Source organism: Neovison vison, chromosome 10, assembly GCF_020171115.1.
Source record: "Neovison vison isolate M4711 chromosome 10, ASM_NN_V1, whole genome shotgun sequence".
Taxonomy (NCBI): domain Eukaryota; kingdom Metazoa; phylum Chordata; class Mammalia; order Carnivora; family Mustelidae; genus Neogale; species Neogale vison.
This window is the reverse complement of record NC_058100.1, coordinates 15,306,807-15,333,422: the sequence shown is the minus strand read 5'-3', so window position 1 is coordinate 15,333,422 and position 26,616 is coordinate 15,306,807. Positions and strand designations below refer to the sequence as shown.

Genomic DNA, 26,616 nt, shown 5'->3' with positions numbered 1-26,616 from the left:
GGAAGCAGGCTTCCCACAGAGCAGAGAGCCCGATGCGGGGCTCGATCCCAGGACCCTGGGATCATGACCCGAGCCGAAGGCAGCGGCTTAATCCACTGAGCCACCCAGGCGCCCCATAATCCAGGTTAGTTTTTATTGACTTCATTTCGAATCAGTTTTTGTTCTCTTATTCTAAAAATATAGGAATTATTTTGTCTCTGTCTCAATTATAGTACTTAGAGCATTTGCTCAGCATTATATACCCTCTATAATATGCCCTCTATTCTGGCAAAGACCACATTTTGTTCATCTATGGACATCTAGGGACTAGTTTAGCACTGATCACATGCACAGTACTCAGTGAATGTTCTTTACCCTATTGAGAGGATAAATCAAGTCCACAGTTTAACATTTCTGTGTTGCTTCATTTAAAAATCTTTGAAAAATTAATACATAATCCTAAAATAAGATACCTTTGACTGAAATTAGTAGCATTCATTTCAGCAAAATAATGCAAATAATACACAGTCCCTTTAGAAAAGAAGACACCTAAGGGACTTTTTTGACATACTGATAAAGGAAATACAGCATGAGATAGAATATAATACTAATATTCATACTTTAAAATAATGTACTCATACTTGATCATGTTGTAAATTTTGGTGACAACATATAAATCCTATATCATCAGCAAACTTACCAGGATCCTTCCTGAGGATGGTATAACCCCGTGGAAGTCCTCCCACAAATACTCCCGTGTTCCCTCCAATAATCGTGCTCCCATTCAGGGTGGTCAAAGAACCTATGGAAAAGGAGATGAGAATTCCAGATGCACCAGGATAATCTGGGTTCTACTAATTTAATAAATGCTTAACCCCTTCACTGAGCCCTGGACACCACACTTTCTTGGTTCTTTTCTTTTTTATATTTCTTTTTTTTTTTTCTCTAAAATTTTATTGCTCAGCATTTATTTTTTTTATTTTTATTTTTTTATTTTTATTTTTTTACCAATTTATTTATTTTCAGAAAAACAGTATTCATTATTTTTTCACCACACCCAGTGCCCCATGCAAGCTGTGCCCTCTATAATACCCACCACCTGGTATCCCAACCTCCTACCCCCCCGCCACTTCAAACCCCTCAGATTGTTTTTCAGAGTCCATAGTCTCTCATGGTTCATCTCCCCTTCCAATTTTATATTTCTTTATTGGTTTTTCCTCACATCCCGACATCTTGATGTTGGAAAGACCAGGCTGTCTCCCCCCTCAGATCTCTTTCTCCACATACACGGATATAAGTCCTTTGGAAGGATGACCTAGAGGGTTGAGCACCTATGCAAATGACCAGGTGAAAGACCAGAAGAGGCCTGGGTCTCCGGCTATGTTGTATAACAATGCAAGTCTCCCATTAAGACTTCTATCCAACTCCATCTTTTCTTGGGAGTAGGGGCTTTTCCTTTTCTTTCTTTCTTTCTTTCTTTCATTTTCTTTCCTTTTCTTTTCTTTTCTTTTTTTTTTTGTTTCCCCCCTCAGAACCCAAACCACTCTAATTAGCCCTACTTACCTCTGGTCCCTTGGTGTTAAATACCATCCTTAGCTGACAATTCCCATTGTATATCTTTAGTCCGGAAATCTTCCCTGAACTAAGAGTTGAATCCAGAACCCTACCTGATATTTCCACACGGATGCCTCACAGATACTAAGGTTGAATGCCTTCATACTGAACATCTCTCTCCATAGCAGCTTCTCCCATGGTCTTGTCAACCTTAGCTATGGCAACCACAGTCTTCCAGTTGCCCAGGCCCTAAACTTAGCAGTCCTGGTCTATATTAGGAATTAACAAACTCCTTCTGTAAAGGGCCAGGTAGTATATATTTCAGGCTTTGTAAACAATGCAGCTTCAAACGGAACAGACAATACATAACAAATGGATACAATTGTGCTCCAGTAAAACTTTAGTTTGGTAGTTTGCCAACCCCTGTTCTACTTGAATCAAATGTTAAATTAAATTTAATATTTACAGTATACCCAGATTTCTCATTATAACCACAACTTTACTTCCCTGGTTCAAGAAATCATGTTTTCTTGCCTGAATTATTTTATAATTATTACAGAAGTTTATTGACTGCAATCCATATTTCCACCCTGTTCCCCTTAAAATTCATTTTCAAAGAGCTTCCTTTTTTCTAAGCAAAAGCCCACAAGATCCTATGTAATACAGTCCTACAAGCCTCTCTGATTTCAGCCTATTACTAGGCCCACCACCCACTCTTTCCCCACACTGGCCTCCTTGTTGGTCCTTGACATGCCTTAAACATGTTCCCACCTCAGGGCCCTGGCACCAACTATTCCCTTGGCTTGAAACATTGTTCTCTTGGTTACTCTCCTGGCTTACCCATTTACTTTCCTTAGGTCTCTGTTCAAATGTCACCTTACCAAAGAGGGCTTTTCTAATAGTCCCTCATGAGATCAAAACATTCCCTCCCAATACACACACATAACACAATTTCTCTTTTCTCCTGTATTATTATTTTCAAAATATACCACTACTTAATCTTGTTCAACATTTATTTATTCTCTCTCTGCCCCACTCCCACCTGAAACATAACTCTTGCTCTTTGTATCCAGAGATTCTAGAGCAACACTGTCATTCGGTAGGTGCACATTATAATTCTTTATTTCCTGAGCATATTAATAAAAGCTTGAATCATTATGCAGGTACTGTAAATGTTTTATAATTATATAAGGACAGTAGAGAGGGTAGGATGGAAAGAATACTGAACTTCAAATTACAAAGACAGGATCAGCATCCCAAGAACACGATCAACTGTGCAAATTGGGAAAGGTTATTTACTTTTCCTGAGACTCAGTTTCATCATTTCTAAAATGCATATAATCACTGCTTTATTTTATTTGTCTTTTGTGGATCAAAAATAACATGAGAGAACATCAGGAAAAGCCCTTGCAAATTGTAAAAGACAAAATTGCTGCTGATGACTCTGCTGTTTCTCTTGCTTTACTGAAACCGTGCGTAATGAGAAAAGGGTTGCCAGACTTCATCATTTTAGGAGCAACCCAAAGGCAACTCCATCAGCAATGCAGATGAAATTGAGAGGAGATAAAGATGAAATGAAAGATATAGAAATATAGTCAACAGAAAAGTATAGCCACATTAGCTTATCTATAGAACTATTTATATATGTATCTTGTTCTTACCTGTATACTGCCCATCGAGTGTGATTTGGCCAAAAGCCTGATGCCTAATAGCGATTATCTCATGCCATTTGTCATCACTGTATTGTTTTCCACCATCATTAGTTGTAGTAACTTCCACTGAAGACCCCTTGAGGGAATGAACGAACGAATGAATGAATGACTGTATATGTTTGTAAAGTCATATGCATATAATTCTATATTTGCTAGAAATCAATTATAAATTTTGACATGATCATGATAGAAGCATGCATGCTTTTCAAACCAAACTCAACATTAAAGTTGATGCCTAACATCATTCTAGCGTGTCTCTGATGTCCTTCCACAAACACCATAGTACTCAAGCCTGAAAAGACCTTCTCTTTGGAATAAAAAATCTCTTAAAAGCGCGCTTGCATTTTGAGCACTCCTAGTCATCAGAAAGGTAAAGAATTTTCTATTCTAAAATTTTAGCTCTTAAGATTTTGGCAGAAATATGAAATAAGAATTTAAAACTAATAACATACTATTGAATCTGGATTGTTCTAAAGATGGGGAAATGTCGAGGAACTTAGTTTCTCTTATCTTCACTACATTGCTAATCAGTAGAAAGAATGAGAGTCAAATTAAAAATTAGCCAGTTATGATTAAGACATTGAGCATTAATATTGCAGTTAAACTTTGTACTCCGTGCTCTTTAGTCTAAAATCTAGCATTTATACTTGTATCTGAGGCCATCACATCATAGCTAAAAATGAATTCCTAAGCAGGTAAGAGTAGGAAATGGCAGACCTCAAGAACAGAAATGAGCAGAAAGGAGGTGAGGATAAGGAAACAGAGAAAGAGAAGTAGAAGAGAAACCTTCCATCTGAGTACTTTCTAGCCAAGTAAAAATATTTTCAGCATATCCGGTTCAGCACAATGTTACCCTTTTTAGTATTAGTGAACAAATAAAAGTAGAAAATATTTCAACTTCATCATCATCATCAGTTACTACTACTACTGTTAAAGAAAAAAAACACCAGAAAAGTATTCCAAACCTTCTAAGTGAAAATACATTTCTTTCCTAATAAAACTGATTTTCTTACCAATAATTAACTTCAATACAATAAAAATTTTCAAAAAACAAAATAAGACTGGGTAAAATATTATAATTTTTTTAATTAGTTGCAATATTTCACCAAATTCCCATAATTTTGGAATACCATTTTTCAAAACCAGAAAAGTGATAATTACCTGATATAACTGAAGATTTATATCACAAAAAGGGCAATGTGAATCATATCATCTTAAGTAAAACAATTCTGTTTATATTTCCCTAACATAGCCTCAGCGATGTAACATGTCCATTCTACACATTTAATTGGCTCCTGTCAGGCCTCATACCGAGCATGACAACATGTATGACATACAGAAATTCATATTACCAAAAAACAGCTTTTAATTTCCCATGAGGATGGGTGGGTGGCTCCTCATGTGGACAATATCCCAACTTTTATAGACAATTCGATCAGCTAGAAGGATGACCATTTGGCAAATCCATTTTCTAATCCTTGAATTTTTGTAGGTTGACTTTCTTAATATCTCTTTCCTCTACCTACTCTTTTATTTTCTTCAATCCTATTTCAACATTTTAATATTTTACAAACACACATTTCATTATCGTAGTTTAATAATTAAAACCAGAACTGGTGTCGTGCCCAATTAATGTGCCCTGGTAGCATGCCCATTAGTTTTTCCATTAGTGAATTCAACAATACTAATGGGATTACTAGCATGGGATGCTAATTGGGCGTGACATAAGAAACTGGCTTACTTCTTAGCATACCCTTGCTAATGATGAAATTAATGAGCATTTTATTAAATGCTGTCTCATCAAAGTGTACTTAGCGTTAAAATTGTTACAAACGATGCTGCCTTCTAAAGATCAGGTGTCTGAGTAAGTGGTTCTTCATATTATGTTTGGCAACAATTTGAAGCATTAATAGTTCTCTACATCAGAAATCACATTTATTGGAGACAAATACGAGTACGTAACAGACAGCCTCAGGATGCCAAATTTGCTTTATACTTGGAAGAACGTAGCATATTATTCTCTGATGATCATTTGAAAATTATGTTCCCCCACCAATGGTAAGAGAATAATTCTGCAATCAATTCTAGTGTCATACCATGCAGTTTTTCCTTTCCATTTGGAAAATACATGTTGGACATGTTAAATAAATGCCATTCAGAATTGTTGGAAAGCTTTCACTTTTGCAGGTCCCTCCTGAGTGAAATCGGAATGTTATGTGAGTTTCTTCTTAATGCCCCTGAACATAAAACATTTAAATGATAACCACAAGTTATGATTGGTCAACAAAATGTCATTTGACCAAGTATATCCAAATTGGAGTTAATCATATAAAGCATGGGAGATGACAGCTAATTGTTAGAGACTTAAGAAAAAAAATACAGCAATTAAGAATTGGAGGAACTTTTCTTTACTGTGACTCTTAATAATAATTCCAAGTGTTCAGTTCATATATCCAGTTTTAAATATCATAATCTTTCCCCCTTCCCCAGATATTTATTCCCAGAATGCATTCGATCACTGAAAAGAAAACCAAATAAGTTCTTTACACCTATAGCCTCTATGTAGGAACAGGTTGTTATGTAAAGAATTCATTACTTAAGTTTGTTAACATATTTTAAGAAAAATACACAGTAACTGTAAGCTATTTTGAAGTGATGTGCTAGACAGTGGTGACTTGAAATTCCTATAAAATGCTCTTTTCACAATTCAAATTTAACTCTTTTGAATGGATTTGGGACAATAATTTAAAAATAATTATCAGTAAAAGTCAAAGTCTCTAACAAGCTGAGAAATTAAAACAAATAAGAACTGAATTGTTAAATAATCATTAACGAGTTGGAAATTTTATGTAGAAAATGGATAAATTTCTTCATTATAAGTTTATTTTACCAATAGTTATTGAACCGGTCAGTGAGTCTATCCATCAAGAGACATATATTTACTGAGCATCTACTATATTCTAAGGACTTAGCCTCAAGGGTCTGTTTCAGGACAAAAGAGTCAGACTTGGCCCTCACTGAATTATACAGTCTGATAAGAAAGACACATGAAGTAAGTAACAACTTGTCCCATGAGTAAAACAAGGCATTCATTAGATAATCTTATCTCATTCAAAGATAGAGGAAAGAAAACTGGCTTACAGTAGTACCTAAAGTATTCAAAATATAATATGAACATCATTGGGAAGCATATAGAAGTTCTAGGTTCCTTAAATGTGAGATACTGCTCACTTTCTACAAGCAGCTGCATTCCTGTCCCTACCTAAAAGGAGAAAAAACAATGGAAGAATATTCAAAATTTTCTTTATTCCAGTTTCAACATTTTTTTGTCTGAAAATATGTAGAGACTTCATTAAAAAGTGAGCAGATGGGTGCCTGGGTTGCTCAGTGGGTTAAGCCACTGCCTTCAGCTCAGGTCATGATCTCAGCATCCTGGGATCGAGTCCCATATCGGCCTCTCTGCTCAGCAGGGAGCCTGCTTCCCTCTCTCTCTCTGCCTGCCTCTCTGTCTACTTGTGATCTCTCTCTGTAAAATAAATAAATAAAATCTTAAAAAAAAAAAAGTGAGCAGATATGATATGTTCAGTTTGCCTCCATTGGAGTATAAATTCCTTAGTGGTGGGAAGGACACAGTCTCTGCTAGCTTGAGCTCACTGTTTCATACGGAGATTCAGCATCATGTCCTAAGACAACTTAGTATAATATACCTGATCACGTGTTCTCAAGTACCTCCTAAACTAATCTTGCTCAACTAATACCTTATATTCTTTTCAATTAACTAGTCATCACTTTCTTAAAAATGCAGGTAAATTTTGCCTTGTGCAGAGATACTTTTACTCCAAATAAAAATTCACTTGCCAGGCATCATTAATTAAACCCTTCCCATGCCCCTGCTCCTCCAACTTTTGGCTATAAACAATTCATTTCATACTGGGCTGGCACCTTCCAACTTTTTAATACAGGTTAGGACTTAGGTATAGAGAGTAGGGACAGAGTGGCTGGAAAAGCTAATGACAGTGATGAGTGCTCTCTGTAAGTATTTGAGGGAGAAGGGAAAGGGGCAGAAATGACTGGCAATGCCCTGTGTATGCCTCCCTGAACTCTGCTATCATGTCTCCCACTGACCTGATTATTGAAAAGCAGATGAAATAGATGAGTCAGAGTTTTCTGGCAGCCATTCTCAGTATCTTCATGACAATTCTATGGCTAAGTGGAGTAACCTCTTTACCTTCTGTTCTGCAGAATTTGAAGATACAACATTCTTCAAAGAGATACAGTCATGCTTCAGATCCGGGGAAATCATTTTTGTATTAATTCTGTAAAAACTTTGCCCCATGTTTGGGTGTGTTTGTGTGTTTACTGTACCCAAAATAGGTGATGAACAACAAGTCAGCATACAGTTGCAAACGGAGCTCTGGGATGTGCTTAGTTATCTAGAATCACACAGACATTGGGATGGACGTTTGCAATGGGAAAGACCAATTGTAAATTCGAGTTAATGTGAAGTCACCTCACCACAGGACACTTCTCTGGGTCTTGGTCCTTCCCTGACCTGTCCAAGTCAAGCAGAGACTCTGTACTCCAACTGTGGGACCGGGAGGACCAGATGAGTGGATGGCAAGAGTGGATGACATGTTCATTTCTTATTACTGTGTTCCTAGTGCGTAACAGCATAGCACAGTGCATGGAGCATAATAGGTGTTTAACAAAACGGCATTAAATGAAATAAACTACATCCAATGCCAGTTCCATCACTAAATTACTGTGTGACCCTAGTTAGGCCACTTCATCTAAAGCAGGGATGAAAACAATACTACCTCAAGTGGCTACTTCAAGAATAAAAGTAAGATAATGAATGTGAACCCACGTTGTATACTTTAAAAGCTCTATGAATAAAGGGTTATACAATTAAGGTTTTTCTCCACTTGGCTTCTTCTCAATTATTCCCAGATATAAATGAGATGGGGGAAGAAAAGCAGAGCAGAATTTCATTTTCACTGAACTTCTTCTATTTCACTGTACTATTTCCTTCCTTTTCATGATTTTTGTTGATTTTGACCATTTAGTCTCTCTTTTTACCTTGCTAATTTGGATGTTCTTGGAACATTTTCATTCTATCAATAATTAATGTCTATTTCACAGCATTTAAAACAAAACATTTTTGCCTATTTATTTTATGAAAATAAGACACCAATGTGATCCATTCCCCTATGGCCTTCTCCACTAAGTTGATACCTTTAGAAAACTTTCAAATCACTTATCTTTCCCTCTCCTTCAACTTTTAGTAATTTCAGCACCAAACAATTATTAGAGGTTAGTTTATTTGTCTGTTTTGCCTTTGCCATATGTCTCCTCTATTTCAAATATTCTTTGGCAGAATAAAACACATTTCTAGTCACACTGCCATTAAATATTTAAGCTGAACTTAATATTGCCAGCTTTAATATTTACCACTGCTTTTCCTCTTCATATTTCAGACTTTTTTTCCCTTCTGATTAGATGGCTTGCTGAAATATTTCCTTCCAATATGGTACATGGATGATATTTTTATATGTCTCTGTGTATTAATAAGCATTATTCTTTTTTTTTTTAAAGATTTTATTTATTTATTTGACAGACAGAGATCACAAGTAGGCAGAGAGGCAGGCAGAGAAAGTGGAGGAAGCAGGCTCCCTGCTGAGCAGAGAGCCCAGGACCCTGAGATCATGACCTGAGCCGAAGGCAGAGGCTTTAACCCACTGAGCCACCCAGGTGCCCCAATAAGCATTATTCTTTCATGTTGACAAGCAGCAGAGTATCAGAGTTAAAATCATGGTCTTCGGAGGTGGAATGCCTGGGTTTCAATCCTGACTTCTTCACTAATTAGCTGGATGACTTTGGGGAAATTAATTTAAGCATGGCTCTGGTTTGTTTTGTTTTGTTTTGTTTTTTTTAACTTGTAAAGTGGGAATAATAAGAGCATCTACCTCATAGAGTTGTTGTGGTATTTAAACGTGTGTGTGTGTGTGTGTGTGTGTGTGTGTGTGTTTACATATACAGTCAACACTTAGAATCATGCCTAGCATATAGAGGTCCTACAGAAGCAATAGTTTTGTTTCACCTTGACTAGAACTTCATGAGTCCTTTCAATAAATTTATAATCAATTCTTCCTTAAAAGGATAAGCTGTCCTACCTTATATTCCATTATGTTTTTCTCATCCTTTTAATCCTTTTTATTGTTCAAGTGTTTTTTTATTGTCCTTCTGAAATTCTTATTTGAAGATCTGAAAATCTTTTTTATATTTTTCTTATGTATTTTTCCCTGCTAATTTCAGACTCAGTAGTGTCTCTCTCTTAATTCATTTACTTAGAGTTTTGAAATGATAAATAATATTTTCAGTTCTGTTACTCCATTAACTTGAGTGTGCTGGTTGTTGGGTTTTTTCCCCTATTGCCATCTGTCTGGCCTTCTGAGACAGCTGCTTCTTTCATTCTCTCTGGCTGTTGGATTTGCTTATATGCGAAGCTACTTCTTCTTTGCTTACTCACTGCCCATGTATAGGTACCCCTTAAGAAACTGCAATTCTACAGGACACCTAGGAGTCTATGCCTGAGTGTCTACCAAGTACTGGCCTGGCAGTTATCAGGCCCCTGTCAAAACACCAGATGTAAACCTTTCTTCCTTGGTCATTCTAGTTGCCAACTCATGGGAGAACCCAGCCAGAATCTTGTGATCCTCTGCAAGGAGCTGGACATGATGCTCAGATACACTGAGCAGGCCCCGCCTCTCTTCTTTAAGGTGTGTGGGTGTCCAGGGCGTATTAGGTGCTGATCCTCACCCACAGCTTTTGGCCCATGACTGAGATACAAAGAGAAAAAGTCATGCCAGCTTTATACCATAATGTAAAACATTGACTTGGCAGGCATGACTTAGGATTTAGATCAGCAGTTTAAAGTTGAAACCCTGAGGAAATGGAAAGTAAATCATCTTTTACAAAACCTTACTCATTCCTCCATTACTCCCTGGCCCAGTACAGTACCTACTGTCAAATTCTTACCAATACTTGTTTAACACAAGTGAAGACAACTATTCAGTGATTTTTCCATTGCCTTTGGGAAAAATTCAAAACTTCACATTTGCTTACAAAGCACTTGGTGACTTGGTCTCCATCCAGCTGTCCAAACCCTCACGTTTCTCTTTGTTCTATATTACATTCATATTACATTCATCTTGATGTGTAAAATAAGTCACATTCTTGTCTATTTAGGCACTTAATGTTTGCTATTTGCTCTTCCGTAAATTTTATTCTCAGTGCCTTCCTGATCTCATTAGTATCTCTTCTGTCCTGCCCCTTCTCAAACATGCATCTTCCGTACAGACACGTGTTCTTGCTCTGACTTTTCCTCATTGTTTTGCTTCTCAGTTAAATATCACATTTTCAGAGAAGACTGACCACTCAGAAAAGAAAGACCCTTGATTTTATGCTCCCATAATACACAGCTCCTTGTACTTTTCTTCCATAATGTTCATGAATATTTTACATTAATTTTACCTAGATTGTTTCACAGGGGCATGGTTGAATTTAACTTTAAAACCATTATAGTCTGTGATACCCAGAATTATAGTACCTGATAGGCACATAAATATTTGCTGGTAAACAAAGGAGGGAAGGAGGGAAGGAGGAAAGTAGGGAGGGAGAGAGGGAGGAAGGAAAAGAGAGAGAAAAAAAGAGAGAAGGAGGGAGAGAGGATGTGGAAGAATTAAGGAGAGACATCGTTTTGCTTTCAAGGAAAATAAAAATAGATCTATTCAAATGTATTTAAAAGTTTCCATCTTCATTATAAGATAGCATATGGCTGTTAAGCATGCAGATTCTCAGTCAGACTATGCGGTTTAAAAGAGAGCTCTGCTATTTTAGCTGTGGGCAAGTCGTCAGCACCTTCGCAAGTTCCATTGTTTTCATCAGTAAAGCGAGGCTAATAATAGTACTTACCGCCAAGTTTTTGGTGAAGATTCAATGTGAAATATAAGCGCTTACCTCAGTCCCTGGCACCTAGTACGCTCTCAAATATATCAAGTCTTATGATTACTCATTTACCTGAGGATCAAAAAGAAAACAAGGACGTCCATTCTTCAACTGAAGTGCAAAATACTCTTCCTGATTGCCAGGCGATGCGGCAAAGACAATCAAACCTTCAGGCACCCTTGTTCGAAAGCTGGCCTTAATGCCTGGTGAGACAAGTGCAATCAGCAAATCAGTGCTGGGGTTTTGTTGATTCTTTCTGATAAACGTACATTTACTTTCATTATTATTTATGATGTAGTGAGTACAGTCAGGGATTTATACACAGCAATGTAGTGGGATAGTCCTAGCCATTTGGTTTTAAATATATTCTGTTATGAATGCCAACCTGTTCTTGGAAACTCAAACCTGTACTCCCACTAATCAATATATAATGCACTTCCAATTTATGCAAAACTCATCAACATGAAAAGACATGTTGTCAACCCAAAATTGGATACTCAGAGTATCAATGTGAGAATACCAGAGCCATAAAAATAAATGGGTTTTTGACATGAATGAAAGGAACACAGCAGGGCTTGTTTAAAATACTTAGGAGATTTAAAGAATCAGTCTAGTAATAGAAGCTAAAAACTAGACCTGCTATGAAGAGGCCCATAGAGCCAATTTTCTGAAACAGGATCCTATAACCAAATGGTCTGCAGCTTTCAGAATTTCAGGGTCTCCCTCACCCTTCAGATCACCTACTGCCTTAGACATACAATGCTCTTGTCTTAGAGGAATTTCCCCAGCCCACGAAGCAGGGGAAGCTTGCGATGGTCTCCTAAGATGTCTTCCCACTATCCCCACATGGTCTCAACACATGGTATCCCACTCACTTACAGCACCCTTCCTTGTGTGTAACACATTTTGCTTAATGTATTGAAACTGACAAAGAAGTTTAAGAGATATAGTCTTTGTTCTCAAAGAATTCCCATTTTAGTTGGCAATAAAAAATGTGTCTTAACAGACAAATTGTATGATGAGAATCAAATAAGAGGTCAAGAACTTATTTGAGAATCCAAAACACCTCATGATCACAATATTAAATAATTAGTGAATACCGGTTTGAGTAGTCATATGGCCAATCAATCAGAACTATGGAAGTTTGAAGCAGAGAGAGTTCCCTTCAGGCTAGCCTGGTAACCAAAGTCCTACATAGGTGGGGTTTTAATTTGAGTTCAACAGACTGGAACTACTGCAGGAATCATGTCTAACTCATCTTTCCACCCCTGGTTCATTACATGGCATCTAGGTGCATTTATTAAATCTTCTAAGAACCTGGAGGAGGAGAAGGCAGGGGAGAGGTGTATCAGTGACAAGGGGGAAGTTTTAGCATAGGTGTGGAGGCAGGAAAGTAGTAGTCATTTTGTGAGTATCAGATTGCCACCTTTTTTTAAAAGATTTTTATTTATTTATTTGACAGACAGATCACAAGCAGGCAGAGAGGCAGGCAGAGAGAGAAAGAGGAGGAGGCAGGCTCCCCACTGAGCAGAGAGCCCGATGAGGGGCTCGATCCCAAGACCCTGGGACCACAACCCGAGCCAAAGGCAGAGGCCTTAACCCACTAAGCCACCCAGGTGCCCCCAGATTGCCATTTTTAAACTACACATCAATAGAACATTAACATTTGTTGAGTACTCTGTTACACGGTAAAGAAGAAAAACTGACAAGCCAGTGCCTGATGTTAAGTTCTAGTTGAGGAAAAAGACAAAACAAAAACTTATTATGAGGTGTGATAAGTGATACAGAGACATAGATAAGATGTAATTTGATTCAAAGGTATTGAGGAAGGTTTCATTGAGAATATGAAGCTAGAGCTTGTTTCCCAAGAGTAGAAAGGCTTGGGGAAAACTGTACAAAAGGCTAAAGTATTGAGGAATGCTGGATGTCTGAGTGGGAGTTAAGAGGTGAATCTGGAGAGACAGGCAAGACCACAACTTAGTCATAGACTATCCAGCCTGAGAATCTGAATAGAAGACAAAGATGGAAAGGAGGTTGTGTGATAAGTGTCTTTAGAGGGACAATTTTAACACCAGCAAAGGCAAGTCTGGAATGTGGACTTCAGACTTGCCAAAGAATCAACTCATTTTTTTCCCAGCCTTCTTAGCTTCTACATCTTTGGCTTCTAGATTTTATGCTTTGGGCCCCTTTAAACATACTTGTCCTACCCATTTGGATATTGCATTGACTTCCATTCCAATTCTCTTCCTCCTGGCAGCTAGGATATTATGTCCTTGTTATTAAACTTGTACCTGGTCTATCCCAGCATCTCTCTGACCCACAGAATAAGATTGTTTGTCCCAAAAAATCACTCCTTGGTATTCAAACTCATATGAACTCCTGCTACTAGCTCATCTCCTCTAATAAATGGACAGAAAAGGCTGAGTTTCCTGATTAGAATTTATCTTATAGACTAAAGGAAGGCATTAAACCTTGGGTGGAAGAAGGGAATAGGATGGTCAAAGTCAGGATTATGGCAACCAAACTAATGGGGGCATGTATAAAAGATACAGATAATTTAGCCACAGAGCAACCAGTTAGGATATCACTGTGTTTTGGGGGAATAGGTGATAAAATTTTTCATTAAGAACTGACAAGTAACTAGATAAATTGAAAGAATAGACTATATTTCAGAAGAAACTCATTAAGACATGTTGATATGAGGTGATGATGTGGGACAAAATGGTGAATTCTTTTCATCAATTACTAAGGGGAAATCACCATTATTAACAAATAAAAAGGTCAGGTAAAATAAGAAAATATGGGGACGCCTGGGTGGCTCAGTTGGTCGGACGACTGCCTTCGGCTCAGGGCGTGATCCTGGAGTCCCGGGATCGAGTCCCGCATCAGGCTTCCAGCTCCATGGGGAGTCTGCTTCGCTCTCTGACCTTCTCCTCGCTCGTGCTCTCTCTCACTGTCTCTCTCTCTCAAATAAATAAATAAAATCTTAAAAAAAAAATAAGAAAATATGGGATTGAGGATATAAGTTCAGTTTGGGGCACAATGTGTATTTATTAATGATGCAAAAACTATCCAACACTGGGAAACAAGAAACTAAATCTAAGAGGAGAAGATGGGGCAAGAAAATAAATTAGCAATCACCTGTCAAGAATCCATGTCTCTTTGAAGCAGAACATAGAAAAAGAAAAAGAGCTTTGGGGGAAATGACCCTCCCCCAACATTTAAGAAAAGAAAAGCAAAAGGAAATTAACAAAATTGGAACAAGGATAATAATACTGTAAAATGGAAGCCTAGGTAAGAGAGAACTTTAAGAAGGCAAAGTTAGGTAACCATGTAACACTTCCTGTAAGTCCAGAATAATTAGACCTAAAGAAAAGATTACAGAGCTGGTTAGACATAATCTTTTTCAATGGAATGGAATGGTCCAGACTCCAATTGACTGGGCTATAAGGATTGAGAGAATGGATGTATAGGTAGTGGGTATGGAGCACTCATCACAAAAACTTGATAAAGAAAGAAATGGGAGGCAAAGAAATAAATTATTAGGGTAGACCAATCAGGGGAAAGAAGGAGATATCTGCCAGAAACACATAGTGGTGGCCAAAGTGTGGTCTACATTCTGACTAGAGAACAACTGTATTTCTACCAACTCTTCTTCTCTTAAGCTTCCCTTCTTTGGGTCTAGAGTATCTCTCTCCATCAGATATCTTATCTTCAAATTACCATTTTTAAAATTTTTATATATAGTATCAGATACTATAACTAAAACTATTATTTTAAAATCAAACAAATGGAAAATTCTACCAAACATTCAAAGAAGAAATAATACCTATTCTCCTGAAGCTGTTACAAAAAATAGAAGCAGAAGGAAAACTTCCAGACTCTTTTTATAAAGCCAGTATTACCCTGATCCCCAAACCAGGCAAAGACCCTATCAAAAAGGAGAATTTCAGACAAATGTCCCTGAGGAATATGGATGCCAAGATTCTCAACAAGGTCCTAGCTAATAAGATCCTACAGTACTTTAAAAAGATTATCCACCATGAGCAGGTGGGATTTATCCATGGGATGCAAGGGTGGTTCAACATTTGCAAATCAATCAATGTGATCAAATCAATAAGAGGAGAGAGAAGAACCAAATGGTCCTCTCAATTGATGTAGAAAAAGCATTGGACAAAATACAGCATCCATTCTTGATTAAAATGCTTCAAAGTATAGGGATAGAGGGAATACTCTTCAACTTCATAAATCTGTCTAGGAAAAATGAATATAAACAAGTATCATCCTCAGTGGGGAAAAGCTTACAGCCTTCCCTTTGAGATCAGGAAAATGACAAGGATGCCTACTCTCACCACTCTTGTTCCACACAGTACTAGAAGTCCTAGCAACAGCAATCAGACAACAAAAAGAAATAAAAGTATTCAAATTGGCAAAGAAGAAGTCAAACTCTCTTCGCAGATGATGTGATACTTTGTATGGAAAAACCAAAAGATTCCCCTCCCAAACTGCTAGAACTCATACAGCAACTTAGTAATGTGGCAGGATACAAAATCAATGTCCAGAAATCAGTTGCTTTCTTATACACTAACAATGAAAATATAGAAAGGGAAATTAGAGAATTGATTCCATTTACTCTAGCACCAAGAACCATAAGATACCTGGGAATAAACATAACCAAGGAGGTAAAGGATCTGTACTCGAGGAACTACAGAATTCTCATGAAAGAAACAGAAGAAGACACAAGAAGATTGAAGCACATTCCATGTCATGGATCAGATGAATAAATATTGTTAAAATGTCTATACTGCCTAGATCATTCTATACTTTCAATGCCATCTCGATCAAAATTCCACCAGCATCCATGTGCTGGAGGCACCTATGTGGGAATAGACAGGAAACTTGCAAATATAAGTATTTGAATGAGGGAAGAAATTAATAAAATTAATAATTGCTCAATCCAGAAATATAATTACTTGTTCTTAACTGATGGGAAATTTGGTGAATGAAATGGAGTCAGAATAGGAATTATAAGAATATTTAGTTGAGTTATATGTGGGAATAAATCAACTAATATTATATGCCATGAGATACGGAAGTGCATGTGTTTTTCAGACACATTTGTAAATTTTATACTTACATAACAAAGAAATGCACTTCTAGCCCAACTAAAATATAATACCTTATATACAGAATAAGGAAAATCTCTTGTTAAAAGGGAGGATTTAGTATGATAAAGCGTAATTTGATTTGATGTTGTATGGTCAACTTTCCTTTAGCTTTTTCAAATAATTCAGTCTTGTCATTTTTCTGCTTACATTACAAAGATGAATTTTTTGCATATATTCTATGAAGAAATTAATAATGCACACATCCATTGAGATGTCATGTTCATGGTAATATTGCTATAGATATAGGTAAGTCCTATCTTTTGAGCCCAATGCTTTACGTCATCTGACCAATTATTTAAATGAACTAAATTCACAAATAAATGTATTGGCATATATAACACTTTTGATGAATATATAAAATATTTCAAAGAGAATGTTATTGAATTTACCATGAGACAGAACGGTAAAATACCTAATTGTTTAACATAATCACACCCCCTTCTACTGTAAGAAATTAAATATTTATATATCCCCATCCATTGATTTTAGGTTCAGCCTCTAGACTTGTGTTGGGAAAAAGAATGGAAACAGATATGTTGTACACTGACAGAGCAGAAGCTGTAAATACAGCCGTGTGATTGAATGTGACCCTTCTTCCTCTATGCGTCATGAATGTGCTTTGATCTTGTCCCAAGAATAAGAGGATATGTGGCCTAGAGCCAAACAGTACCAAAGTATTTTTTTTTAACTTTTAAAGTTTGTATTAAGGAGCAATGTTGAGTAAGATGAATAGAAGAATGAAAAGCATACATTTCTCACTTGCCTAAGAATTTACCTTTTTGATTTAAAAGAAAAAAAAAAAACAGGAAATAATATAAGGTTCAGTATTTTTGTTTCAAGTTTCTGAAGAAATAATAGAACGTTCTTCTATCTCAATATTCATTCATTCATTCAAGAAATATTTAGGAAACACATACTTTGTACAGCTACTCATCTAGGCTATTGGGATACACATTAAGCTTCTTGCTCAACGGGGAGTCTGTTTCTCCTTCTCCCTCTCCCTCTGTGTGTTCTCTCTCTCTCTCAGATAAATAAATGAATCTTTTGAAAAACAGAGTAAAATACCCATATATCATGGCCTAGCATTTTAAGAAAATCTAAAAATCCAAGATTTAGCTGGAAATATATAACTTTATATAAATATTTTTATAACTTTAAACATTTAATCATAAAAACAATACAGTTACAAGGCCATGGAATCGGCAAAACATTCTTGAACAGTGAGGTAAACTATAATAGAAAAGGAATGGATGGTTAATTATACTGTATCAAAATTAAGAACTTTTGTCTAACAAAAGGCATGAATAGGAGAGTGAAAAGGCAACTAACATTATAGGAGCAGATATTTACAACACATATTTCTGGTAACAGATGAATATCCAGAATATATCCTACAAATCAACAAGAAAAAGGAAAACAATCCATTAGAAAATTGAGGCCGGAGGGGCACCTGGGTGGGTCATTCAGTTGTGTCTGTCTTCCCCTCAGGTCATGATCTCTGGGTCCTGGGATCAAGTCCCACATCAGGCTCCCTGCTCAGTAGCAGAGTCTGCTTCTCCTTCTCCCTTTGCCTCTCCTCCCTGCTCATGCTCTTTCTCTCTCTCTCTCTCTCTCTGAAATAAATAAATAAAATAAATCTTTTTTTTTTTAAATGGGGACAATGAGTTTTTCAAGAAATATGAAATTCAAATGACTAATCAACACAGAAAAGATGCTCAGGATCATAGTCATCAGAGAAATGCCAAATAAAATGCAATACCATTAAATGAAATGAAATAGAAAATAGAAAGTATAGCCAAATATGTAGAGCAACTGGAATGCTCATGAACTACTGGCAGGAGTGGAAATCACTACAACACATTGAAAAACTATCTGTCACTATGTATAAGTTATCCATATATCTTCTAAATATAGGCACACCTTCTGATCCAGCCATTCCACCTCAAGGTATATGTTCCCCCCAATTCATAGGTTCAGAAATATATACAATTGCATCTATACCAATACTTTTCATTATAGATGAAAATGGAATATACACATATTCCCGTTAATCGTGGAAAGGACAAATACTTGGGATATGATATAGTGATGATAATGAAGAAACCACAGCGTCATGCACTAGTTGCATCAACCTTTCCAAGAGAATATACTGTTTAATCTCAACTACATCAAGTTTAAAATCAGGCAAATTAAATGAATGGTGTCAGAAGTCAGGATGGTGGTAACACTGGTTGAGATGCAGAACAGGGCACAATGCAGAACTTCTGGGGGTCCCATATGTTTTACTTAATACTCCGGGTGCTGGTTACACGGGGCTGGTCAGTTTTTGAGGTTCGTCAACCTATGCACTAATGATTTTTGCACTTTTCTGTATATATGTTAAACTTTAATACAAAAGTTTGCCAAAAATTAATAAATAATAGGGCGACCTAAAAATTAAAATGCTATAGAACTATAGGAACTGAAAGTGAAAGTTTTAGCTTCTACTTCTTATAGCAAAGGCAGTAGTGACAAATATATTCTCTTACTGTTCTAAGCTCTAAGATAATGTCCAGTTGATGATAGTAAATATTGAAAAATTATTCAAGTTTTTATAAATATCACTCTACCTATCACCTCTCAAAAGTCAATAATTAATCCACATGCTTTTAAATAGTGTGAATGACCATTTCCCCAGACTCTGACCAACAGTGGACATTTTAAAATCTGAGATGCAAAGAATGAGAACGCAGTGTGGTTTCAGTTCATTTTTTAATTCATGGTGGTGAGATTTCTCATCTATATCTTCATAATGATATTTACATCAACCATTAAAAAAAAGCCATATATTTTCCTGGGAGCTATACAAACAAATGTCTTTTGCCCAATTTCAAAGACTTCATTTATTTATTTCTACTTGCTTTCTTCAAGTTCTTTTATATATTGTGGGTTCTCCTGTGTTATAAATCATCATTCTCTGTCTTCTGGATTGTTGTAATTATTTCCCCTAACTGATCTTCCTTTTGCTCCATGACCACCCCCTCCAACCAATATATATACACATGAACATAAACACACACTATAGCCCATTTTAAAATAATAGCTAAAGTGTGAGCCCATCGAAAGACAATTCTGGGGGTGCCTGGGTAGCTTAGTGAGTTGAGCATCTGACTCTTGATTTCATATCAGGTCATGATCCACATGGTCAGCCCCCCTTCCAGCTCTGTGCTAAGTGAGGAGTCTATTTGTCTCTCTTTCTTGGCTCCTCCCCATGCATGCTTTCCCTCTTTCTATTTCTCACTCTCTTTAAAATAAATAAATTTTTAAAATCTTATTAAGAAAAAAAAAGACATTTCTGGTTGGTCATATTCATCTTCTTGGTAATCACTGAAGACATCCTGTCTTACTCCAAGTAAAAGTGAGAGTCACCACAATAGTCTAATACATCCTAAATAATCCAGTTTCCACTATGTTTTTCACTTTCTATTATATTTCTTTTCCCTTTTTCTTCATTAGCAAATTTTTCTTCCCCCTGCCTAGAAGTATCTTTCCCAGGTATCTCTGTTTTTCCCAGGTATCTCTGCATGGTTCCCTACCTCATCTTCCATAGGTCTTTTTATCAGATCCCAACTTCACTAATTGGCTGGTTAAGACTGGTCTATTAATTCTTACCACCCCTCTGCTTTAGCTGTTTCTGTGGCACCATCTACTCCAGTATTATCTTCAATTAATTAATTAATCAAAAGATTAATAAATCAAAAGATTAATTAATTAAAGAGAGCGAGCATGCCCACAAGCTGGATGGGAGGAGGGGCAGAGGGAGGAGAGAGAGAGAGAGAGAATTTTTTTTTAAAGATTTTATTTATTTATTTGACAGACAGAGATCACAAGTAGGCAGAGAGGCAGGCAGAGAGAGAGGGGGAAGCAGGCTCCCCGCTGAGCAGAGAGCCTGATGTAGAGCACCATCCCAGGACCCTGGGATCATGACCTGAGCTGAAGGCAGAGGCTCTAACCCGCTGAGACACCCAGGCATCCTAGAGAGAGAGAATCTTAAGCAGACTTCCTGCTGAGCTTGGAGTCCAACCCTGGGCTCCATCACTGGCTCCTGAGTCAAAACCAAGAGTTGGATGCTTGATCAACTGAGCCACCCAGGGGCCCCTGTTAAGGTACTGTGTTTTGAAGCCACCTTTAAATGTTCTTTTAAAAATTTAATTGTTTATTACTAATATATTTGATCAATTTTATTTATATTGACTGCAACCTTTCTGAATTTGTCTTATTCTAGCACTTGTTTAGAGATTAAACATACATACATAACCATGTTAAAATACAAATAAAGACGTTTTCCTTTCCAATATTTACACTTATTATTATTATTATTATTATTTTGCTTTATTGCAGTGGCTGGGACCACCAGTAAAATCTGAATGCTGACTTGATTCTTAGCTGAAAAGCAAAGCAGGCAATGTTTCACTATTACGGGTATAAGCTATAGGATAATTTGTAGCAGTCATTCATCTAATGGAGAAAGTTTCCCCTCTGTTCCTATTTTGCTGAAAGTTTTCATTATAAGTAGGTGTTAAGTTTTGTCAGATGCTTTCCACATCTATTGATAGGTTATGATACTTTGTTCTATTTACTCTATTAATGTGGGAAAATGTATTGATTGATCTTTGAAAACAGTTCAAAATCACACCCCTCCTTATGCTGGTCTCCACCTCCAATAATCTTGCAAGCCAAATTTGGGCTTTGTTATCTGCTTCTATTCCACTGATACCTGATAATATCTTAATTATTTCTTGTTTCTTATTACTTAGGTTTACTTTTTTACTAGAGTTTTTAATAAGAAACTTAGAAAAGCTTGGATCTTTTTCTCCTAAGATAATTACTTAATCTATATATTTCTCTCTGAACACTGCTTTAACTGCATTCCAAAAGCTGATATGTTGTACTTTTGTTTTTTTAACTTTAAAATTTTCAACTTTTAAAGTTTCCCTTGTGATTTTTTTTTTGATTCATGGATTATTTAGAAATGAGTTGATTTTAAATAACTAAATTTTTTAAATGGTTACTCATATGCATTCTTAACTTATAATGTTCTACCACAAATTAATATTCTATCACTTCGTATGCAAGATCTCAATGGCAGCATAATTCCATATTCCATCTTCCACTCTGGTGGTAGTTTTGTCATGAATTTTACTTTTATATATATGTGAAGTGCAGAATACTTTTCTATTTTTGCTTCTGCCAGTCTATTATCATTTAAAGAAATCAAGAAAATATTTTTCTTTTTCTTTATTCTTTCATTAGCTATGAGTTCCTATCTTGTATTATTTTCCTTTAGCCTGAAAAAAAATTTAGCATTTGTTGTAGTTTAGAACTTCTCATGACGTATTAACTCAGTTATTGTTTATCTTAAAATGTTTCCCAACTTGATATTTGAATAATATTTTCACTGAATACAGAATTCAGGTTGGCTTTTGTTATTGTTTTCAAAGACATTCTATTACCTCTAGTCTTTATTACAGAAAATGAAATGTTAGCTGTCATTCTTTTCATTGAATATATGCTGTGTCTTTTTTTAACCTTTAGCTGGTTTACTTTTTTAAAATTTTTTGTTTTTAGTAATCTGACTATAATATACCAAAGATGTGGATTTCTTTGTATTTATCCTGTTTGGAATTCTCTGAGCTTCTCTTATCTGTAGGTTGCTGTTTTATCATAAAATATGAAGATTTGTCAATAGTTATTTCCTCAAATATTTTTTCCTGTGTATTTTCTTTCTTTCTTCCTAAATCCCTCCTCTCCATGTATGTTAGAACTCCTGATATTATCCCACAGGTTACTGATCCTCTTTTTATTTTTTCAATCTTTTTTCTCTTTGTTTTTATTTATTTCATAACTATCTGTGTTCAAACTCATTAACCTTTTATTCTGCACTGTCTGCTGTTAAACCCATCCAATAAAGATTTTGTTAAATATTTTTACTTCTCAAATGTAGTTTTATTTTATTCCTTTTTAGAGCTACCATTTATCTTCTAAAATCCTCAATTTCTTCCTCTACTCTATGCAGCTCTACCTTTAAATTCTTTAAAATATTTATAATAGTTGTTATAATATTTTTGCATTCTAATTTCAATAATTTAGTCATCTGAGAATATACCTCTGTTGACTGTGTTGAACTGAAATTGGGGTTTATTTAGACTGAATTTACCTGTGATTAGCCCCTCTCAAGATGACTAGTGATGTCACCATTTTGATTTTGCCTATATTTAAGCAGGGAGAATATTGGTTTGAAATTATAGCTATTTTTGGCTCATGTTTGGATTACATTTCTTCATCATTCCAGAATCCAATCACTGCAAGAATTCATAAGAGTCCATTTCTAGACCATCTTCAATAGGCACATTCTTGAAAAAAATATGAGTTAGGCTATAGTAGGATCTGGGGCTTGATCTGGGGGTTATTGTTTTTGCATTTGGACCTCTTCTAGATACAATTTCATCTCACAAGGACACACCATTGTCTAACACACAGCTAATTTCTCCTTGATCTGAAAATTCTCCCTATATAAATCAGGCTTACTTCCCTGAGGTCAAGTACCCACCCCCAGATATGGAAACTCCCACAGTTCGCTGATCATCTATAAGGCATTCATTTCTTCCCAAAATTCAGTTCATCCAGGGTTTTCTGCATTACCTGCTCTTTGACAGCCTCATAGAAAACCGTGGTATTTATTTAGCCTAGGTTCTTGTCATCATGGGATTGAAAGTCTTTCTTACTCATCTGTATCCAAATTGGAAGCACAGGTTCTCATTAATTTTATAAGAGATTTTGTAGGAATATGAAAGCAACAGCTGTACATATGGCTTGAATACAGTCAACTTGTAGACTGTCCTGTTATTTACATGTTTTTATGGGATTTTATAGGAGACAATACTATTAAAAACAAGTGACTATTTGATCAAGTTAAGCCGAAAGAAGTATCAAGCCCCGAGTGTTGAGATGAGGAAGAAGAACGTTCAAATCTGGTGTTATCACAACTCTCCTTCAGATGCACAGTATAACCAGAACAATTGATCCGAGAGTTAAGGATATGACAGTCAACACATTTCCCAAGTCTTGCTAGGCACCATAGGAGGTAAATAGGTGCAACTTGAGCTAGAGTTACTTATCTCTGTATAAACCATATTGTTCAACTCACGTTCAATAAAAACAATTCTAACAGAAGAAGCAGGAAGACATGACTCTTGGTTTTAAAAAATCTGCTGAAGATAAAAGATGCTTTATTAGATGAGTATATTAAATTGGTCAAAGCTTTACAAACAACTACTGAAAAATTACACAAATTAGGGGCACCTGGGTGGCTCAGTGGGTTAAAGCCTCTGCCTTCAGCTCAGGTCATGATCCCAGAGTCCTGGGATAGAGTCCCACATCAGGCTCTCTGCTCAGCGGGGAGCCTCCTCCTTACTCTCTCTCTGCCTGCTTCTCTGCCTACTTGTGATCTCTGTCAGTCAAATAAATAAATAAAATCTTTAAAAAGAAAAGAAAAGAAAAACTACACAAATTAAACATGCTAATGCAACAGTCAAGGTATATTTGTCAGGAAATTAACTGGGATATGGTGAAAGAACTCTTGATGGGTAAATTTCTAAAATTAAAGTAAAACTCCTCACGTAAAATTGGGATAATTTATTACATATTTTCTTATCCTTGTTCTCATAAAGAAAACAGAAATCTCTTGGTTTCATTATCAAATATCCCTTATGCTTCATTTCCACTCAAGCCAATGGCTTGGAGATGGATTTCTAGCAGCCTATTTGGTACATCAGGGAATGTAAAACTTCAGTTTCATATATAAGCAACTATTGCTATATAGCTTAATTTGAATTATGCAAATAAATTCTAAATTGGAAAAGGTTTTTCTTTTTACTTGGCTGCCATTAGGTGGTGCTAGAAATGTCTCCATTAATAAAATATTTATGGTAACCAGCCCTACAAATACATGAATAACAAAATCCTTACTGGCTATACTTGACAAAATGACAATTGAAAACTAGTCTGAAAGTATTATAAATGCTCCGGGTTTAACCCCCGAATAGCTAACTCTTTTATCAGAATGCTAAAAGTTTACCTTACTCATTTAAACATATTATTTCTTCATTTTTTAAATTAAATGTTCATCAGCCATGACACTGAAAGAACTTGGGAAGCACTAGATCAACATTCTAAAAACTACATCAGAAGTATAGATTAGGATAAAAAGTAGGGGAATACTACAGAGAAAAAAAAGAGTAGAGTTTTACTGTGTGGGAAGTTTTGGAAAAATGTAGTTAATTGCTGTCTTTATAAACCAAAGAAAGCTCTCTTTCATTTTTCAAATAATCCTCTGTTACCTCCTAAGAACAATTAAAAACTGTGACTATTGTTACTATTATAAGCACTAATCACTCATTATAATCTCCAAATGATAGAGATACAAGGAAACAATAGCACCAGATAGTTTTTGAAACATACTCACACCAGAGCCCTCATTTCACGCACAGAACAGGCCTCAGGTTCTTCCTCTTAAATGCAGGTGTTGGATTAAGTAATCTCTACAATCTTGCAGTAGTATGTGAATTTATAACTTAATCAACTGGAATGCCTTCTCATTCTGATTTTATTGCAAGAAGACTTCTCAAGTTGCTTGATTTCCTTTCCATACTTCATCTAAAGTCTTGCAACCATTGTTAGGCAAAATATTTTCAGTATAATGAAGAGATATGGCCAGGGCTATCTGGGAGATACCATCTGGCATTAGATTAAAATTGGGATCTTATTCTAATTTCAATTTGTATTTTTAGGATGACTACTGAAGTTGAATTTCTTTCAACACAGTTCTTCATTTGGGTATTTCCAAAATTCTTTGCCAGTTTTTCTTTGGAAGTTGGATTGTTTGCCTTTATTACTATTTTGTAAGTGCTCTTCTCTTATTAAAGGTTTTTATTTCACCGTCTATTATAGCCATTTACTTTTTTAAAATAGATTATCTTCTAAATGTTATTTTTAATATAAAAATAGTGCCATCTTCAAACCCCTCAGATTGAAGTGGCGGGGGGGGGGTGGGAGGTTGGGGTACCAGGTGGTGGGTATTATAGAGGGCACGGCTTGCATGGAGCACTGGGTGTGGTGAAAAAATAATGAATAATGTTTTTCTGAAAATAAATAAATTGGAAAAAAAAAAACCTAAAAAAAAAATAGTGCCATCATTTATGTTTTAAAGTATTTTTTTTTCAATAGTGGTATCTCCCTCACTTTGCTTTTATAATTAGGTCTCTGAATTCAAAAATTATTACTTATTTGTATTTTTTCTTTTCATTTCCCATATTTTTATGTTTAACATTATATTCTATTTACAATCTATTTTGACATATAGTTGAGACCAGGATATATCCTAGGTTTTTTCTTTGACATTTAAAAACTAGCTAGATAATGCATTCCATGAGGCAGGAAATTTGTGTTATTTACTTCTGCGTTTTCCCCACCTTAAACAACAGCTGGCACATAATAGATGCTCAAAAATATTTGCCGAATAAATGTTTACTGACTGAAATCCATCTGTAGCATATTAAAGTCTATTCTCTTGAGTTAGTCTCCATACTTTCTATTGTGTTCCACTGATACATTTTTGTAATAATAGAATGCCATATTATTATTCCATAATATTTCTCATATCTGACAACTTATTCTTCCTCTCAGTATCCTTCTTTTCTATTACCAGCTACCCTTCAATTCATTCACTTTTAAAATTAATACTAAAATAATTGTTTGTTTTCTCCTTTCCTTAAATTGATCCTGTACATGTCTTTTTAAGTTTATACAAAATTATGTATGTTTTATTGCCATTATGAATAAGATCACCTTTAGATTTGTAACTGCAGATTCATAGAAAAGTTTTTGTACATTTATTTTTAATTAACCATCTTATCATAATATTAAAATCACTTGTAATATATTCAGGGGTTCTCTTCCTTTTTTAGGTATACACCTACATTTTCTGGAAAACAAACAAACAAACAAACAATAATTCTGTCTACTCCTTTCCAATAATGATACTTCTTATTTCTGTTTCAACACATGGGCTATAATTTCTAGACAATATTAAATAGCAGTATAGATGATAATCATCATTTAGTGTTCCTGACTTAATAGGAATTGATATAATTTTTTAC

General features: G+C 35.7%; 1 protein-coding gene across 1 annotated transcript in view; it reads right to left on the bottom strand.

The window, feature by feature from the left end:
• The window catches only part of USH2A (usherin), a 689,941-nt gene that overhangs the window by 413,492 nt on the left and 249,833 nt on the right, over nt 1-26,616 (bottom strand). The window contains exons 21-23 of the mRNA XM_044266844.1: nt 11,325-11,455; nt 3,195-3,321; nt 680-781 (exon numbers count right to left, since the gene is read on the bottom strand). Of these exons, the coding sequence (XP_044122779.1) occupies nt 680-781; nt 3,195-3,321; nt 11,325-11,455 (360 nt within the window). The remainder of the gene's footprint in view (nt 1-679; nt 782-3,194; nt 3,322-11,324; nt 11,456-26,616) is intronic.